This window comes from Nerophis lumbriciformis, linkage group LG02 (assembly GCF_033978685.3).
Source record: "Nerophis lumbriciformis linkage group LG02, RoL_Nlum_v2.1, whole genome shotgun sequence".
NCBI lineage: Eukaryota > Metazoa > Chordata > Actinopteri > Syngnathiformes > Syngnathidae > Nerophis > Nerophis lumbriciformis.
Window position 1 is genome coordinate 66,785,001 of NC_084549.2, and position 20,193 is coordinate 66,805,193.

General features: G+C 39.9%; 1 protein-coding gene across 2 annotated transcripts in view; it reads right to left on the bottom strand.

Annotated features, from left to right (window-relative positions):
- znf318 (zinc finger protein 318) overlaps positions 1-15,697 on the bottom strand; it is a 25,641-nt gene extending 9,944 nt beyond the window's left edge. For both annotated transcript variants that reach the window (XM_061967063.1, XM_061967054.1), the window contains exons 1-7: positions 15,166-15,697; positions 9,249-9,346; positions 8,215-8,695; positions 5,941-6,979; positions 5,814-5,872; positions 1,980-2,079; positions 1,588-1,889 (exon numbers count right to left, since the gene is read on the bottom strand). In XM_061967063.1, coding sequence (XP_061823047.1) covers positions 1,588-1,889; positions 1,980-2,079; positions 5,814-5,872; positions 5,941-6,979; positions 8,215-8,695; positions 9,249-9,346; positions 15,166-15,516 — 2,430 coding nt within the window. In that variant the 5' untranslated portion in view covers positions 15,517-15,697. The remainder of the gene's footprint in view (positions 1-1,587; positions 1,890-1,979; positions 2,080-5,813; positions 5,873-5,940; positions 6,980-8,214; positions 8,696-9,248; positions 9,347-15,165) is intronic.
- Positions 15,698-20,193: the final 4,496 nt, after the last annotated feature.

Genomic DNA, 20,193 nt, shown 5'->3' on the forward strand with positions numbered 1-20,193 from the left:
ATATAGTTAATATTGTTAACAAGTTAAAGGTGTTTAAAGATAATGCAAGCATGTTTAACACATATAGTTAAAATTGTTAAGTTAAAGGTGGTTAAAAATAATACAAGCATGTTTAACACACATAGTTAATATTGTTAACAACTTAAAGGTGGTTAAAGATAAAACAAGCATGTTTAACACAAATAGTTAATATTGTTAACAACTTAAAGGTGGTTAAAGATAATACAAGCATGTTTAACACATATAGTTAATATTGTTAACAACTTAAAGGTGGTTAAAGATAATACAAGCATGTTTAACACATATAGTTAATATTATTAACAACTTAAAGGTGGTTAAAGATAATACAAGCATGTTTAACACATATAGATTCCTTTCTTTCATGAAGACAAGAATATAAGTTGGTGTATTACCTGATTGTGATGACTTGCATTGATTGGAATCAGACAGTGGTGATGATAACGTCCGTATTTTCAAATGGAGGAGAAAAAAAGTCCTCCTTTCTGTCCAATACCACATGAAAGTGGTTGGTTTTTGGCATCTTATTTGTCCAGCTTCCGTACTCCTTTGTATACACTTTACAAGAAATACATTGTCGGCAAACTCCGTAGCTTGCTAGCTTGTGCACGCCAGCTTTCTGAGACTCTTATTTTGGTAGCGCAGGCAGGATGAAGCAGAGCTTTTATTGTGCAACTGTGCAGTCGGTCTTTGGAGTTTTGACGACAGGTACGGCGCCAGAGTCTGTTGAAATAAAGTGTTTCTCGCCTTCCAGTCGGTAATTTTAATGAGCTGGCAGCAGCCAGCGTCATCTCAGAAGACCCTCGGGTGCCGTGAATGTCAATCAAGTGACGAAAGTGACGTCACAGTGAAGATTTATGATCGCTCATTTTTAGGACTATTTTTTTAATGCCTGGCTGGTGATCGACTGACACACCCTCCGAGATCGACCGGTAGATCGCGATCGACGTAATGAGCACCCCTGCTATAGACAAACTAAACAGGTCCCAAATTACAAAAAAAACTATGAAAAATTCAACGGGACCAAATCCACCAAAAATGGGACCTGAAAACCAAAATGGCCAACAACCTGAGCGTTTTACTGTATGAGGTCGTTTCTTGTGAGACATGATATGTTTTTGAGAGTACTAAAGCTCTCAAAAGCGTTTCAGTTGACGGTATAATAGCAATATTAGTAAATACAAGCTTACTTTAGAGCACAGTTAACATAAATACAAATAAAATCATTATTAAAATAATCATGAATGATTTTATTGCTTTGTTGTCTATAACACAAAGCTAAGATGTAGAAGTGTTTTTCAAATGTTAGCATATGTTTACCTACATTGTTTTGGTTTGAGTATTTTTCATATACAAAATGTATAAAAGTGGCCCTCGCATCCTTACATTTTTCTCTGTGTGGCCCTCGCTGGAAAATGTTTGGACACCTCTGATCTACATCAACAATATGATTTGGCTGGACAGGACAGATTAAAAAATAATAATATATATAGAAAAATAACTAGATTTTTAAAATAAATTAAGAATTGAGAATTGCAATTCATTAAAAAAAATCACTTACTAACATACCTTCTGAGACATGCTGCCATCTTGTTGACGTCCAGGGTTGTGCTCGATCGCCTGCATTTTGCTGCGGGGCTGCGAGGCGTCGTCCTCCTGCGCGTCAGCCAGCCTGTGGGAGCGGTCGGAAGCGCTCAGACCCAGGATGAGCGCCACTTTGTCGATCTCGCTGTGTTTCTTCTCGGCTGCCTCGTGCTCCTTTCGGAGGTTGGAGATCCGTTTGATGACGTCCTCCTGCAGGCGGCCGATCTCCTGCAGCAGCGGGTCTTTGTGGCCGTCTTTCTCTCGCCTCTTCTTCCTCAGCAGCTCACCTGAAAGCACAACAAACATGGCCGCCGGCCGATCAGCTGGTGCCAGGGCGCCGCCCCACCCGAGTCAAAATAGCCTCCACACGGTAGAACCTTGCTGCTTGCGTAGCTCCTCCAATTCTTTCATGAGGTATTCCTTCTTTTTCATGCGCATGTCCCGCTCCTGTTTCAGGTTCTCACGCTCCTCCAGTACCTGCACAGTGTGACAAGGTCATAGGTCGTAGTGATCATGTGGCCGAAAATGTCTATCACCAGACAAGGCTGGGCGATGAAACCATATCAATATATATTGCATGAGACGTAATATCAATAAAAAACTGCTATCGTTGTGTTTGATAAAACGTTTGATTTTTTTTTTTTTGTCAGGGTAATCGATTTCAATAAAAAAACGTGTTCGATAAAACGTTTGGAAATGTTTTTTCTTTTTTGTTGGAGTAATACATTTCAATAAAAAATGCGTTCAATAAAAGGTTTGTGAATTTTTTTTGTTTTTGATTGAAATAATCGATTTAAATAAAAATGTGTTCGATAAAACGTTTGATTTTTTTTTTGTCGGCGTAATACATTTCAATAAAAATGCGTTCGATAAAAGGTTTGTAAAATGTTTTTCTTATTGGTTGGAGTAATCGATTTAAATTAAAAATGCGTTGGATAAAACGTTCTTTGCCGGAGTAATCGATTACAAAAAAAATGCTTTCTATAAAACGTTCGATCATTTTTTTCTTTTTTGTCAGAGTAATCTAAATCAATAAAAAATGTGTTCGATAATACTTTTGATTTTTTTTTTCTTTTTGGTCCTAGTCATTTATTTTTTTTGCGCACGATAACTTTTTTTTCCTATTTTATCAGAGTAATCTATTTCAATTAAAAATGCGTTTGATTAAACGTTCAATATTTTGTTTTCTTTTGTCTGAGTTAGCGATTTAAAAAAATGCGCTCGATAAAATGTTCGATACATTTTTTGTCAGAGTAATCGATTTCAATGAAAATTGCGTTCTCCAAAACTTTTACTTTTCTTTTTTTATAAAAAATGCGTTCGATAAAAGGTTTGTCTTTTTTTTTTTTATTGGTTGGAGTAATCGATTTAAATAAAAAATGCGTTGGATAAAACGTTCAATTATTTTCTTTTTTGCCAAAGTAATCGATTACAAAAAAAAATGCTTTCTATAAAACGTTCAATAATTTTTTTCTTTTTTGTCAGAGTAATCTAAATCAATAAAAAATGTGTTCGATAATACATTTGATTTTTTTTTCTTTTTGGTCGTAGTCATTTTTTTTGTGTGCTCACGATAACTTTTTTTCCTATTTTATGAGAGTACCGTATTTTCCGCACCATAAGGCGCCCTGGGTTATAAGCCGCGCCTTCAATGAACGGCATATTTCAAAACTTTATCCACCTATAAGCCGCCCCGTGTTGTAAGCCGCATCTAACTGCGCTAAAGGAATGTCAAAAAAACAGTCAAATAGGTCAGTCAAACTTTAATAATATATTAAAACCAGCGTGATGTGGGCGCGCATGGAATCGTATATCAACATGGACGGAGCTGCGTGAAGAAAGCCACCCGGCCTCTTCGCGTAAACTTAAACTTACCTTAACCACTCGCTCATCTTTTCTTCATCCATCCCTTCGAGTTAGCTTTTATGATGACGCCGGCTGGAAAGGTCTCTTTTGGCAAGGTCTTCCTTTTGAATATCACCATGGGTGGAAGTTTCTGGCCATTAGCATGGCAAGCTAGAACCACAGTGAAGGATGACTTCTCATTCCCTGTGGTGCGAATATTCACCGTACGTGCTCCCATTGTATCCACAGTGCGGTTCACAGGAATATCAGTTGCTGTGAAATAGTAATCCGTGTGCGGATGGAGAGATTGCGTCTTTTCATGAACCGGATCCTTGTCGCTTAGTAGGAGCCATTTTGTGGTCTTTACAGATGTAAACACACAAAGGAAATGAAACGTACGGTAATATCCGCGCGCTTTTTCTTCTTCTACGCGGGCGGGTGGTTGCTTACAGTAGAAGAAGAAGCGCTTCCTGTTCTATGGGGGCGGGTGCTTACCTTGGCGGTTGCTTGCGTAGAAGAAGAAGCGCTTCCTGTTCTACCGGGAAAAAAGATGGCGGCTGTTTACCGTAGTTGCGAGATCGAAACTTTATGAAAATGAATCGTAATATTAATCCATATATAAAGCGCACCGGGTTATAAGGCGCACTGTCAGCTTTTGAGAAAATTTGTGGTTTTTAGGTGCGCCTTAAAGTGCGGAAAATACGGTAATCTATTTCAATTAAAAATGCGTTTGATTAAACGTTCAATATTTTGTTTTCTTTTGTCTGAGTTAGCGATTTAAAAAAATGCGCTCGATAAAATGTTCGATACATTTTTTGTCAGAGTAATCAATTTAAATGAAAAATGCGTTCTCAATACTTTTTTTCTTTTCTTTTTTTATAAAAAATGCGTTCGATAACTTATTTTTCTTCTTATCAGAGTAATCGATTTTAATAAAAAACGCGTCTGATAAAATGTTTGATAATTGTTTTCCTTTTTTGTATATCAATAAAAAATGTGTTTGATAAAACATTACTTTGTTCTTCGTCAAAAGAAAGGTGAAGTAAGGAAGCAAGGTTGGTTGCATTACCAAAGGCACTCTACTCTCTCTCTGGTAACCGAGCAACACAAGAAGTGATCCCTGATCAGTGGGTGTGACATGCTAACAGCCAATCAGGTGACAGTATCAACTATCAAGCCTGGTTGGTTCTTTGAATGGCGTGAGAAGAGAAAAGTCCAAATGAAGAAATTGTGGATAAAAGAAGAAAAGTCACCTGAACAGTTTTTGGATTATTTTCAAAGGGACCGTAGTCAGACCAATGTGGTCTGTAAATGATGCAAGGCAAAACCGCTAATACCACACCACCGTAGCGGTGCTCACCCTTTAGAACACAGCTGTAACTTCCTGCCACTAAATCTGCAGAAAAAAGTTCTTCTCAGGTTTCTCTATGTTTACATTTTCCCACTTTGCACTATTTTCTTACACTTTATGAAGGATTTCTTACATATTCAATACTTTTAAGAGCTTATTGTTAAGTGTTTAATGTGATTGTAATATTTTGTTGACATTGAGTGTTTTCAATATTTGTGTTGACATTTCCTTTCTGCCTTGATAGCTGAGGGATTATAATCACAGGAAGGTTACATTTCAAATAACATTTTTATCCTGCACCTTATATTCCATAGGTCATAAAAATAAATAAAAAAATATGAATAAACCAATATAAAAAACTATTATCGTGATACAGTTTTCAGCCATATACATATACACAATATAAATTATATCAATTTGGCCGACGATAAATATAATAAGTTGATGACATATTTTAGTCTGCAAACTTGACAGCAACAAGCGAACGACCGCGCCTTCCCCGCAATGTAGAGTCCTTGCTAGCGGCTAACATCCCTTCACAGTGCAAAGTCACTTTTAAGTCAGCCATTTCCGGTTCTAAATCGGCTGTCAAAGTATCCCAACTTGTCGGAATACATCCTCATCCTTCTACTACCCAGGTGAGAGGCGTGATTTTTGATCTAGAGTTCATAATAAAACATTCCGGAATGTTCCACGAATGGCCGCTCAGGCAAATTCCCGGTCTTCATTTATTTGACAAAAGATACACTCTTGTACAACGACCTCAATGTACGTCTCTCCTTTCCCGACAACAATCGCCCAACAACACGTCACTTCCTCGTCCTTGCCCCGGAAGTCCCGCCCCCCCGCAGTCGAAGAAATAATGGCCACTTTGGCCTGGAAACAAAAACGATCCAACATTATACGAACGCATTTTTCATTTATATCGATGAGGTGTAAATTATGCGATACATAATGATATAATTTATCACTGTGATACATAATGATATCGTTTACCCCAGACCAAGACACTGACCTTTTGCTTCTCGCTCTCATTGTTTTCCAGCTCTGACACCTGGACGAGGACGGGAGACGCTGGCGAAGAGGAAGAGAAAAGTCACGTGGGTGACGTCTTCATGTCAGACATTGGGACGGCAACTGACCTTTGACCTTGCGCTCAGGGGGTGGGTGTTGGTCGTACGGCTGGTTGTACGGCAGGGAGGGGTGGAAGTTGTTGGGGGCCGGGTACATGGGCGACCACTGCGGCTGTGTGTATGGCATGAAGCCGCCGTACTGGCCGTAGCCGGCGGGCATCATGTTGTGCACCTGGGGTGGGGGGTAGGAGGGGACGGGCAGAACGGGCAGTGCCGTCGTGGTGTCGGACGCTTGCTGCTGCGACTCTTTGGAGGCAGCGCGTGCGGGTGCGGCGTCGTCGCCGCTGGAGTCCGAGCTGCTGCTGCTGCTACTACTACTGTGGCTCCGCCTCCCGCGGCTGTCCTCCGAGCTGCTGGACGAGTGGTGTCTGCGCTTCGTCGGCGTCTTGCGGGCGGGCTTGTTTCCCTCCAGCCGCTCCTTGGTCCTGGCGGCCATTTTAGTTATCTCGGTCACGCCGAGGTCCAAGCCGATGGTTTTCAGCAAATCCTGGATGTTCTGGTACTTGTCCGAATCCTGCTTATGCGTCACTTCTTCTGACTCGGGGGCAGAAGTCGACGCCGGGGCGGCGCTGTTGGGCTTGAGGCCGGAGGGAGGCCAGATGGAGTCCACGTCGCTGGTGGTAGGAGAGGCCTGGAGGTGGGGCAACGCCACAGGTGGGGTGCCATACATGGGGGAGGCAGCGCGAGGCAGATAATCGCTGTACAGCGCCTCCTCCGTTACGTCCTCGTAAAGATCAAACGTGTGGCTCTGGGCCGGCTGAGACTGCGCCGAATATTTGGGCTCCAGAGACTCCCCGTACAGGAACTTCTCCTCGTCGTCCATGTCCGCCGCCGTCTTTTCTGGGCTCTCTGCTCTTCCGCTCATGCCGGCGTCCAGTAGGTTGACGATCTCCTTGATGTCCACACTCTGAGCGATCAGCGGGTCGGACTGCAGCTGCATCAACATGGACGCCATGGCGGCCGGCTCCATCCCTCTGCAAGCCTGCAGCAGTTGCTCGGCCACGGTAGAAATGGTGGACCCCGCTGCTTCTCTCGGCGAGTCTGTGCTCTGAAACAAAAGCCAGACGCACCTCAGTGACAAAGCTTTTTAGATACTTGATGGGCAAATTAATGAATGAAAGAAAAATAGGAAAGATGTGCTGCGGAAGCATGTTGACAGCACTACACTAGCATTATTAATGATGTCATCTAGCTGGAGCTAACTAGCATGTTGACAGTGCTACACTAACATTATTAATGACGTCATCTAGCTAGGCCAGGGGTCGGCAACCCGCGGCTCTAGAGCCGCATGCGGCTCTTTAGCGCCGCCCTAGTGGCTCTCTGGAGCTTTTTCAGAAATGTATGAAAAATGGAAAAAGATGAGGAGAAAACAATTTATTTTTTGTTTTAATATGGTTTCTGTAGGAGGACAAACATGACACAAACCTCCCTAATTGTTATAAAGCACACTGTTTATATTAAACATGCTTCACTGATTCGAGTATTTGGCGAGCGCCGTTTTGTCCTACTAATTTTGGCGGTCCTTGAACTCACCTTAGTTTGTTTACATGTATAACTTTCTAGGACGTGTTTTATGCCACTTCTTTTTCTGTCTCATTTTGTCCACCAAACTTTTAAGGTTGTGCATGAAAGGTGAGTTTTGTTGATGTTATTGACTTGTTGGAGTGCTAATCAGACATATTTGGTCACTGCATGACTGCAAGCTAATCGATGCTAACATGCTATTTAGGCTAGCTATATGTACATATTGCATCATAATGCCTCATTTGTAGCTATATTTGAGCTCATTTAGTTTCCTTTAAGTCCTCTTAATTCAATTTATATCTCATGACACACTATCTGCATGTAATATGGCTTTTAATTTTTTTGCGGCTCCAGACAGATTTTTTTTTGGTATTTTTGGTCCAATATGGCTCTTTCAACATTTTGGGTTGCCGACCCCTGAGCTAGGCCTAGTAAGCGTGTTGACAGCACTATACTAACATTATTAATGATGTCATCTAACTAGGGCTAACCAGCGTGTTGACAGCGCTACATTAGCATTATTAATGATGTCATCTAACTACGGATAACTAGCATGTTGACAGCGCTACACTAGCATAATTAATGTCGTCATCTAGCGAGGGCTAACTTTTGTGTTGACAGCGCTACATTAGAATTATTAATGATGTCATCTAGCGAGTGGCCTTAGTAATATTAGACATGAATGAGGGGGCTGCAGTCTGCTGCACGCATCATGCCCTTTGAGCAGTAAGCTAATACCAAATTCGGGCAGCAACGCACCTTTAGTGATGGCGAGTCTTCGCTTTCGCCGTGTTTCTTCAGTATGGACTTGGTGGGCAGACTCCAGGTGTCCTCCAGGGCCTTCTTGCGGCCAACGCCTCGCAGCTGGTTCAAGTTTCTCCTGCTTCCTCGTTCAGCGCTACTGCTGGAGCTGCTTCGACTCCTCCTGCTTTTGCTGCTGTTCCGACTTGGCGAGGACCGACCATGGCTCCTCCCTCTGGACCTGGATCTAGAACTGGACCTGGATCTGGATCTAGACCTAAGGCGAGTGCGGCTCTTACTGCGACCCCGGCTCTTAGCCCGGCTGCGGTCCAAACTGCGACTCTTGCTCCTCGCCCGGCTCTTGCTCCTCGCCCGGCTCTTGCTCCTCGCCCGGCTCTTGCTCCTCGCCCGGCTCTTGCTGCGTCCTCGACTTTTTGCCCGGCTCCGGTCCGGACTTCGCTCTCGGCTGTGACTGTGCTCATACCTGCGGTGTAGGTCCCTGCAGAATTACACACAGCAAAGCTTCATCCCAAAAAGATAAAAAGAAAAAGAAAAAAAACAATAATTAAACCATAGCCGCTGCTTTTTACCTACGCTTTGAACCCTGCGGCTTATTAAACGGTGCGGCTAATTTGTGAATTTTTCTTTGCTGACTGGCTTAATGAAACACATGCAAAGATACTAAAAAGGTGCCTATAGTGCCATCTTTTGGGCGAGGTCGTTCACTGCAGGTGCTGCTGGGTGAATGCCTACAAGTGTTTCCTGCTGTTTAAAGCTTTGAACCGGAAGTACAAGTGTCTTCCAATCGTCCATAGCTTTTCTAATCGTATGGATTCTTCCTTCCCCCCCCCTAAAATTTAGTGGGTGCGGCTTATTACCCGGGTGCACCATAGTCCGGAAAATACAGCAAGTAAAAGGAACTATAATAATATGTACGCAATTGTTTGCACTCTGCCTGTTCAGTGTTTACATTTCAAAAGCAAATAACATTTTTCGACTTCAGTCAACCAATGCACTTTGGAAAAGGTGTTGGGATTTCCTTCAATCCTTACCTGTCGTGGTGATGCGAGGAGGAGCCTGTGAGCTCGTTGCCAACGGTGATGACGAGGTTGTGGTTGATGGGATGCCCCGGGCGGGGCGAGTGAGACCTCTGAGTAAAAACAAGAGGTGACGTTTACATTTGAACCAATACTCGGTGGTACCAATTTTCGGTACTTTTGTGTTTGTTCATGTGTTAATAAATGTTCATTGTTAATAAATGTTCATGTGTTAATAAATGTCCATCGTTAATAAGAACATGTCTTTTTCCATTGAACAGTCATGCGATAATGATATCAGTGCTGGGACATAGTAGACTGTTTGTGCAGTGGCAATTCCTACACGCCACATGGCAATGGTCGATACTAGTGATGTGCGATACCACTCATCTCCTTTGCGGGTAATATTTAGGCTGGTATCGGCGATACCGATACGATACTTTGTGGAAATACACCTAATGTGTCTGTTAACATCTAAAAAGTTGTGTGTTTTCAAATAAGAAAAAAATCGGAATGTAATGAGAAAAATCTGACTTTTTAAAATAATAATTAATAATATACTTCGTCACCAACAACACAATAGTTTGTCTTTAAATACACATAACCGTTTTTAGCATTTAAAAAAAAAAAAGTTTAGACACCCCTGAGCTAAAATATTAGAAGCTCTCAAAATAAAAATTAGATATACGCAACATAAACCATGGTAGTTAATTTAAAATTAAAAAAGGACTAACATAAGTCATAACTTTAATAATAAACACTTAAATATGTAACTGAGCATTATTTTTTATTTTATTTTTGTCACACAAGGTTATGCAGTTACACAATCATATTATTATTCTTACATGGAAAAAACAATACTTAAAAAATATGACAAAAGGGGAAAAAATAGGAATGTAATTACATAAATTAAAATTTTCAACTAATAATAATAATCATTTATTTAATCACCATTAACACAATGTTTTGTCTTTAAGTATACATAACTGTTTTTAGCATTAAAAAAAAAAGTTCAGACACCCTTGAACTAAAATTTTAGAAGCTTTCTTTACTACTTCCCAAACATACTTAGTAGTCCTATTTCACTTGCAAATCACCCGACCTCTGTCTCACCGCCCCTCCCTCAGCTAGCTAGCTGCTAAGCTAGCTAAGCTAGCGCGGAGAAGGCGGCGCCGGTCTGAAGGAATCTGCCCCCGCATAATGTGACCACTTCCCTGAAGACAGCAGGAACTTCACTCGGTGACAGAAAATACCGTGAATATGGCTCCCTGCGCTTCGTGTACCGTTCTCATGGATAGGCTGGCTCTGCTAGAGGGCCGTGTCCGCCAGTTAGAGCAGAGTAATCTCGTAACTTTAGATGTTGCGGACACATCTGCTAGCGTTAGCTGTAGCGAGCTAACTAGCCCAGCTTATGGCAGCCCTAAGCGGCCTATAAGCAACTGTGAACTAGTTGAAATGCATAATAGACTTAGCCCTTTATCTAGTCCTACACCCCAGTCTACCGGGTACCACACCTTAGTCATAGGGGACTCCATCACCTGAAACATAAAGCTTAGCAAACCAGCCACAATTAAGTGTATTCCCGGGGCCAGAGCACCTGACATTGAAGCTAATCTTAGGGAGCTAACTCGCAACAGGCCTAGTAAACACGTAAGACAGGCTAATCGCACCACTAGTTATGCGAACATAGTTGTACACGTTGGCTCCAATGACACTAGGATGAGACAGTCAAAGATTACAAAGAGAAACATAGCCAGGACTTGTAATCTCGCTAGAAAGATGTCCAGGCATCGAGTAATTGCCTCTGGCCCCCTGCCTGCGAGAGGCAATGATGAGAGATATAGCAGATTAGTTTCACTTAACAAGCGGCTGGCTAGCTTCTGTAGACAACAGGGACTAACGTTTATTGATAATTGGCCCTCTTTCTGGGGCAAACCAGGCATGCTGATGAGAGACGGCCTTCACCCTAACCAGGAAGGCGCCATCATTGTAGGAACATAGATTTCTGTTTGAGTTACACTTGACTAACTACACTAGTGCAAGCACGGTCACAGGCAATTACAGAGTCTGCTAGTCCGGGTGAGGAGTCAGTTAAGCTAGAACTCGCCAGCGCCAGGCTGGAAAATCCCTGCACACACAGCAATTCTCTTAGAATAATACACAACTCACATAATGTTTTTTCTGCAGTGACTGTGTCAGAGGTGGACATGCATTCTACTGAGGTGGCAAATCAGTGTATCGCAGCACCAAGCAAACAATGTGAAAATTCCCGTCATATCAATTCCTATATATGACTGAAATTATTTAAAGCACACTTCGCATAATAAACGCAACATTTTTAATATTGCTACTACGGATCATTTCAACAAAAACTCCTCAAAACAGCCCACTACCTATAATATGGGCTTTTTAAACATAAGATCATTGTCTCCCAAAACGTTATTAGTTAATGAGGTCATTAGAGACAACAATCTTAACGTCATTGGTCTCAGCGAAACCTGGCTCAAACCAGATGATTTTTTTTGCGCTGAATGAGGCATCTCCTCCTAACTATACAAATGTGCATATTGCCCATCCCCTTAAAAGGGGTGGGGGGGTCGCACTAATATACAATGAAAACTTTAACCTTACCCCTAACCTAAATAATAAATATAAATTGTTTGAGGTGTTTACTATGAGGTCTGTCACACCGCTGCCTCTCTACCTGGCTGTTATCTACCGCCCCCCAGGGCCCTATTCGGCCTTTATCAGTGAATTCTCAGAGTTCGTTGCTGATCTAGTGACGCACGCCGACAATATAATCATAATGGGGGACTTTAATATCCATATGAATACCCCATTGGACCCTCCGTGCGTGGCGCTCCAGACTATAATTGATAGCTGTGGTCTTACACAAATAATAAGGGTTGTGAGTTTTTCCTTGCCCTTATGTGGGCTCTGAACTAGGGCTGGGCGATATATCGATATACGCGATGTATCGCGGGTTTGTCTCTGTGCGATATAGAAAATTACTATATCGTGATATTCGAGTATACGTTCTCACGCAGTTGCTTTTAGCTGCGGACATTACACTGCAGGCTCTTCCCACTCTTGCTTGTCTGTCCTTCTCACAGACAGCAAGCGCACCTTCTTACATACATCACATACTGTCACGTCATACGTCACATACGTATACGCCCTCGCGCAGCAGAGAGGTAGCAGCATGGCTAAAGTTAGCTGTGGTGCGAGTGGTAATACGAGAGAAAGAAGGTGCAAATCTGGTAACAAATGAAGGAAGAAGTAATTCCTAAGAAAAACAGCACGGGGTCCATCGTCTGGCGGTGGTTTGGCTTCAAGTGGGAATATGTCGAACAGACCACCGTAATTTGTCAAGTGTGGGGAAAAAGCATTGCTATAAAAAGTAGCATTACTGCTAATATGTAGCATAATTTGAAAAGTCACCTGCTAGAGAATGTAGAGTGCTTACTCCGCATGTCAACATCTCCATTCGGTGCCACACGCCCACACCATCAAAATGCCAAGGCAAACATTTCCATATCAACACTGTATGAAAAAAATAGTCAACAAAAAAAGAGATAACGTCCGCAGGAACCTACTACATAGCGAAGGACGTACGCAATTTGATTTCCTATTAAGCAGCTAATTTTTATTTGACACTTATTGAAATATCTTGTGTGACATCATGTACAAAAGTGCACTTTATTTGTTTTAAACTATTGTAGTGGCGTTGTGTACAAAAAGTGCACTTTAATTTAGTGTTGTTTTGATAAGTCATCTTAGAGACATCATGCACAAAAGTGCAATAATAGCTTGTTTTAAAATGTCTCTGACAATTCTGCACTTTCTGTTTTGGAAATGACATGAATGTTTGTGCCACTGCTTAATAACTGTTTAATAAATACACTTTTGCTCAATTGACTTAGTTGTGATTTCCCTCTCTGCATGAAAGTTTAAAATGAGCATATATTAATGCAGTATGAACAAGAATGTTTTAATGTAGACACAGAATCATCATACTGCTGTGATTATATGTATCAAGTGTTCATTCAAGGCTAAGACAAAATATCGAGATATATATCGTGTATCGCAAAATGGCCTAAAAATATCAAGATATTAAAAAAAGGCCATATCGCCCAGCCTTACTCTGAACCGAGGATGTCGTTGTGGCTTGTGCAGCCCTTTGAGACACTTGTGATTTAGGGATATATAAATAAACATTGATTGATATTCATGATTTTACACAATATAGCGTGTCTCCTCTCTGAGCTTTTTATGTTGTTCATTCTCATTTCTATGCTGACTGCTTTCCTTTACTTTTGGCGCACTGCCGCCTAATAGACATAATGAAGTGTCAAAGGGTATTAGCAAGTGGCAGTTTATTTCCATTTTTACGATCACTGTATTGTTGAATGGGCTCAAACTCGTGTTTATTGAGGGCCACATCGCAATTATGGCTGTCCTCAGAGGGCCGCATGTAACATGAATATATATATAAACACAAACATATCATAGCCTTGTTACACAACTGCTTTGGTCATTTTTTTACCAACAGATTGATGGAAAACTTGCTTTGAAATTGTAAGACAAGATGACAAGCGGATATTTAAGTGTTCCTTTTTAATTGAACATCTTGTTGCGTGATCTGATAATATTAAAGTGTAGAACATATGCAACATGTTTCTGTCAAAATTGAAAGAACAAATACATTTAGAAAAGGCCGGAAAGGGCTTTTTAATTTACACCCTTTCGCTGGCCACATAAATGACATGGTGGGCCACGTTTGGCCCCCAGGCTTTGAGTTTGACACGTTCAAGTGTGTATATCATGCAGTGCCGGCCCAAGCCTCCATGGGGCCCTAAGCAAAATTTGATTTTGGGGCCCTCTATTTCTGCCAATAATATTGATTGATCATTCACACACCTACTATAAACTCATTGCGGCTCTGGCAGTGTTGTTTACATTATCCTATTGTCAGCCTGGCATGTCTTTACAAATGACATGTCATTTATAAAGATATGGGGGTGGCCCAGTTAAGAACATAAATAATACAAATGAATGAACGAATGATGTCCAGAGTGCCACATATGGTTCCTAATATTAAAATGTAGAAAACATTCAGCTACAAGAGTGGCCTGGGGTTGAACAGTCCAAGTGATAAAGCTTTGTATTTACAGTAAAAGTGTCATCTTGTCTCATCAGTCTTGTACATATTAGTCTTTAATTACTAGTTTATATTTTTAGTTAATTGTTCATATTTAATGTTTACTTTGTACAAAGAGAGCCCAGTCTACTGAAGTTAAATTCCATGTGTGTTAAACATAACTGGACAATAAAGCTGATTCTGATTCACTTTATTATTTTTGGTAACAAAAACCTGAAACAGCAATGTGCAAAAATGTTGACCTAAAATTGTGTTTTTGTACAATAATATATCTTTGATCATTTAGAAATCATCAGTCAGACTCGTACATGCAAAAAATAAAAAATAATTTTTTGTTAATTGCTTTTGGGGGCCCCCTGGTGGCCGCGGGGCCCTAAGCAAGCGCTTAGTAGGCTTATGCCTTGGGCCGGCTCTGATATCATGGGTGTCAAATGCAACAATGCAGAGTCCGTTTTTCTAAGAGCAAACGTTATTTGTATTTCAAACAAACCTATTTTATAGGTGGCAAAGCGTATTATTAGTTATGTGTCATCATTATATCTTTTTTTATTAAATGTTTATTTCGACAACATACTGCAGGCTGTGGGCAGCAGATGGCCCCCGGGCCACACTTTGGACACCCCTGCACTGTATGTGGTGGAAAACACTTTTCGGTTTGACAACAATCCTTCCCTCCATTGTTTTGACGGACAGGAGATACAACTAAACAGGAGCATTTGATGGCACTGCAACTAAATATTAAAAGTCGGACTATCGCAATGCAAAGCTCACCTCTCGGTGTGGAGATCCGGACGAGTGTCCTCGACCATGGTAGTCTCTTGAGGGCGAAGGAAGGTATTTTCCGTGCGGCGGCGAGCGCCGGTGGTCCGGATAGCCGTGGTCGTGGTGCTCGGAGTAGTGTGGAGGTCTGCCTCGGCTCCTTCCGCTGCCTGGTGGTGGGTAAGGCTCGGAGTGGTGTGGAGGTCTGCCTCGGCCTGGTGGTGGGTAAGGCTCGGAGTGGTGTGGAGATCTGCCTAGGCTCCTTCCGCGGCCTGGTGGTGGGTAAGGCTGCAACGGCGGTCGGCCGCGGCCCTCGAAAGATGGCGGGTAAGGTCCCCTCGGTGGAGGCCGACCGCGATACATGTTTCCCCAATGAGTGAACACCAACAGACGGTCCAAGTGCCGGGCGTACTTGGTTTACGTGAAAATGGAGCCGGGATAAAACATCCACCGCAGAACCTTCATGAGTGCGTGCAACTGTGCGCCTTCGTTGTTGTCGTCTTCTTCTTTTTCGGCTTCATGACGCCACACATTGCGGCGTTGTGCGCCCCCTGCAGGCACACACCCTTCCTACAAGGCACAATTGTCCGTGGGGCCCTAAAAAAGATGAAAGTTTTATGTCAATACTTGGAAGGTGTAACAGGTTAAAAATATTAAAGTTTTATGTCAATTATTTGTACGTGTTAAAAAGATGGTTTCATGTCAATCATTTTTAAGGTGTAACAGGTAAAAACAGGAACGCTTTGTCAATAATTTGCACGTGTAACAGTTTAAAAAAAAGAATGTTTTATGTCAATTTTAAGGTGTAACAGGTAAAAAAAAAAAAGGTTTTCTGTCAATAATTTGAAGGTGTAAAAGTTATAAAAGATGGTTTTATGTCAATAATAGTAAGGTGTAACAGGTAAAACCATGGAAGGCTTTATGTCAATAACTTGAAGGTGTAAGTTATAAAATATGGAGGTTTCATGTCAGTAATTTGAAGGTGTAAGAGGTAAAAAAATCATGAAAGTTTTGACAATAATTTGCGCGTGTAACAGTTAAAAAGTTGAAGGTTTTATGACAATAATTTGCGCGTGTAACAGTTAAAAAGTTGAAGGTTTTATGACAATAATTTGAAGGTGTAACAGTTATAAAAGATGAAGACTATGTCGATGATTGTAAGATGTAACAGGTAAAAAAGATGAAAGTTTTATGTCAATAATTTTAAGGTGTAACAGGTAAAAAATAATGTTTTCTCAATCATTTTTAAGGTGTAACAGGTTAAAAAAGGTTTTATGTCAATAATTTCAAGGTGTAACAGGTAAAAAACATGAACGTTTTGTCACGTGTGACAGTTAAAAAGTTGAAGGTTGTATGTCAATAATTTGAAGGTGTAACAGGTTAAAAAATGTTTTATGTCAATAATTTGAAGGTGTAACAGGTAAAGAACATGAAGGTATTGTCACATGTGACAGTTAAAAAGTTGAAGGTTGTATGTCAATAATTTGAAGGTGTAACAGTTATAAAAGGTGACGGCTTCATGTCAATAATTTTAAGGTGTAACAGTTAAAAAAGATGAAAGTTTTATGTCAATAATTTTAAGGTGTAACAGGTAAAATAATACTGTTTTATGTGAATAATTTGATAGTGTAAAAGTTATAAAAGATTAAGATTTTAGGTGAAAAATTTGCATGCGTAACCGATAAAAAGGATATGTCAATTTAAAAGTGTAGGTTAAAAAAATGAAGGTTTTATGTCAATAATTTGAAGGTGTAACAGGTTAAAAATATTTAAGTTTTATGTCAATTATTTGTATGTGTTAAAAAGATGGTTTCATGTCAATCATTTTTAAGGTGTAACAGGTAAAAACAGGAACGCTTTGTCAATAATTTGCACGTGTAACAGTTTAAAAAAAAAGAATGTTTTATGTCAATTTTAAGGTGTAACAGGTTAAAAAAAAAGGTTTTCTGTCAATAATTTGAAGGTGTATAAGTTATAAAAGATGGTTTTATGTCAATAATAGTAAGGTGTAACAGGTAAAACCATGGAAGGCTTTATGTCAATAACTTGAAGGTGTAAGTTATAAAATATGGAGGTTTCATGTCAGTAATTTGAAGGTGTAAGAGGTAAAAAATCATGAAAGTTTTGACAATAATTTGCGCGTGTAACAGTTAAAAAGTTGAAGGTTTTATGACAATAATTTGAAGGTGTAACAGTTATAAAAGATGAAGACTATGTCGATGATTGTAAGATGTAACAGGTAAAAAAGATGAAAGTTTTATGTCAATAATTTTAAGGTGTAACCGGTAAAAAATAATGTTTTCTCAATCATTTTTAAGGTGTAACAGGTTAAAAAAGGTTTTATGTCAATAATTTCAAGAAAGAACATGAAAGTTTTGTCACGTGTGACAGTTAAAAAGTTGAAGGTTGTATGTCAATAATTTGAAGGTGTAACAGGTAAAGAACATGAAAGTTTTGTCACGTATGACAGTTAAAAAGTTGAAGGTTGTATGTCAATAATTTGAAGGTGTAACAGTTATAAAAGATGACGGCTTCATGTCAATAGTTTGAAGGTGTAACAGGTAAAAAAGATGAAAGTTTTATGTCAACAATTTTAAGGTGTAACAGGTAAAATAATACTGTTTTATGTGAATAATTTGATAGTGTAAAAGTTATAAAAGATTAAGATTTTAGGTGAAAAATTTGCATGCATAACCGATAAAAAGGATATGTCAATTTAAAAGTGTAGGTTAAAAAAAATGAAGGTTTTATGACAATTATTTGAAGGTGTAACAGTTATAAAAGATGAAGACTATGTCAATAATTGTAAGGTGAACAGGTAAAAAGATGGAAAGCTTTATGTCAATAATTTGAAGGTGTAACAGGTAAAAAAAGATGAAAGTTTTATGTCAATCATTTGAAGGTGTAACAGGTTAAAAAAGGTTTTATGTCAATAATTTGAAGGTGTAACAGGTAAAGAACATTAAAGTTTTGTCACGTGTGACAGTTAAAAGTCGAAGGTTGTGTGTCAAAAATTTGAAGGTGTAACAGTTATAAAAGATGACGGTTTCATGTCAATAATTTGAAGGTGTAACAGGTAAAAATGATGAAAGTTTTATAAATTATACAACATAAGGTGGCAAAACATTTTTCTATAATGAACAAAGCAAAACATGCTCAGTAGTCTTACAATATCTGAATTATTGTTTAGAAATGTGGGAAAATAATTACAAAAGTACATTTCAGTCACTAACCGTGTTACAAAAAAGATATATTTTGCATTTAAAGAACATACAAACTTTATTTGTTGAATCAAAAATATTGAAATTTAATGATTTGCAGCATTTGCAAACAGTTACAATTATGTACAAAGCAAACTATAACTGCCAAGGGAGTACAACAATTCTTCTCGCCAAACGAGGACCAATATAACCGCAGGGGTGGAATAATAAACAAAGAACTATATACGATCCACTTTAAAGTAGAGGTAGAGTGGAAAAACAATGTCTCTATATTGGAAGTTATTATGTGATGTATGAAACCAAAAGACTCACAAAATTTGTGAATAGATATGATCAAAATACTATCAATCTCACTGAAATTCCTCATTCCTTCATTTTGAGAGATAATGAGGAAGCCAAGTGACATAGAGGAAGAACCACAGATCCCTTCCCCATCAACAACAATGCTAATCAAGCAGACTTTGTGAGAGCAAAAAACAATTACTTTGGGAAAAATTATGATCCAGGACCCAATATTTTTGAGCCAGAACATAAAGAGGATGAGCAATAAGTTTTAGAAACCAAGTGATGGATGCTGTTTTATTGAAACATTGTAGCATTAGCAGCATTGCTAGGAGCAAAACAAACCATAATAAAACCAAAACACTTACTGTAATAATTCCTCTCTCGCTGGGATGTCGACTGACGGGACGCCCACATAATTCCGTTTCGATGAAGATTCAATCACAATCGTCACAAAGGGTTAAATAAAAGTTGCTACAACTAGCGTCTTATTGTGTCTTTTTCGCTATCTCAGGGGATGTGAAAGTGGACCAGACTGTCTGTCCATGGCCAGATTTGTCTACTAGCAGGTGAGAGATGCATGATTTATAAGCTAGGATTTACTTTTAACAAGTTTGAGACCAAGCCGCTGGCTCAGTGTGTCAACAATAGCAGCGTATTGATAGCTCACTGCTATCAATGTGCCACTAAAATAGTCCGTCTGCGTTGGCACTTATAACAATATCACTCATATTTGGTTCATTTTCAGGTCATGACATGTATATGGAGTATTGTTGGCACTTTCTGAATGTTTTTAGAGAGTATAATGAGCACAATAGAGGACCCTCCATCCGTTAACTCAATTGTTAGCTATTTATGATTAAGAATGCATAAAAAACGAAAAACATATGTTCTTGTCTCACATAAGGATTGTTAATGATAAATAGAACATCTCTTTCCAATGTTTGCATATTTCTATTATGACTGATCTAATAATATGGTCAGAGTGCAGAACCGTTACTTCAGAATCTACGGAAATTATCGAAGACATACGGAGCGGAATATTGAAAATGGAATTTGTTGCATTTTGCGATGAGACCATATTTTCATATACTTTGTGGATTGTAAATACAATTGGATATGGTTGAATGGATACATCCATCCATCCATTTTTTACCGCTTATCCCTTTCGGGGTCGCTGGAGCCTATCTCAGCTGGATACAATGAAACACAATTAAGCATATAAAGTCTAAGTCTAAGACTAAATCCGACCACTCAAGGTCTAAATCCGGCCAATATATGTCTAAGACTTGTTTCCGGCCAATCTAAGTCTAGAGCTGACCAATCGAAGTATAAGACTGTCCATCCGTCCATCCATTTTCTACCGCTTATTCCCTTTTGGGGTCGCGGGGGGCGCTGGAGCTTATCTCAGCTACAATCGGGCGGAAGGCGGGGTACACCCTGGACAAGTCGCCACCTCATCGCAGGGCCAACACAGATAGACAGACAACATTCACACTCACATTCACACACTAGGGCCAATTTAGTGTTGCCAATC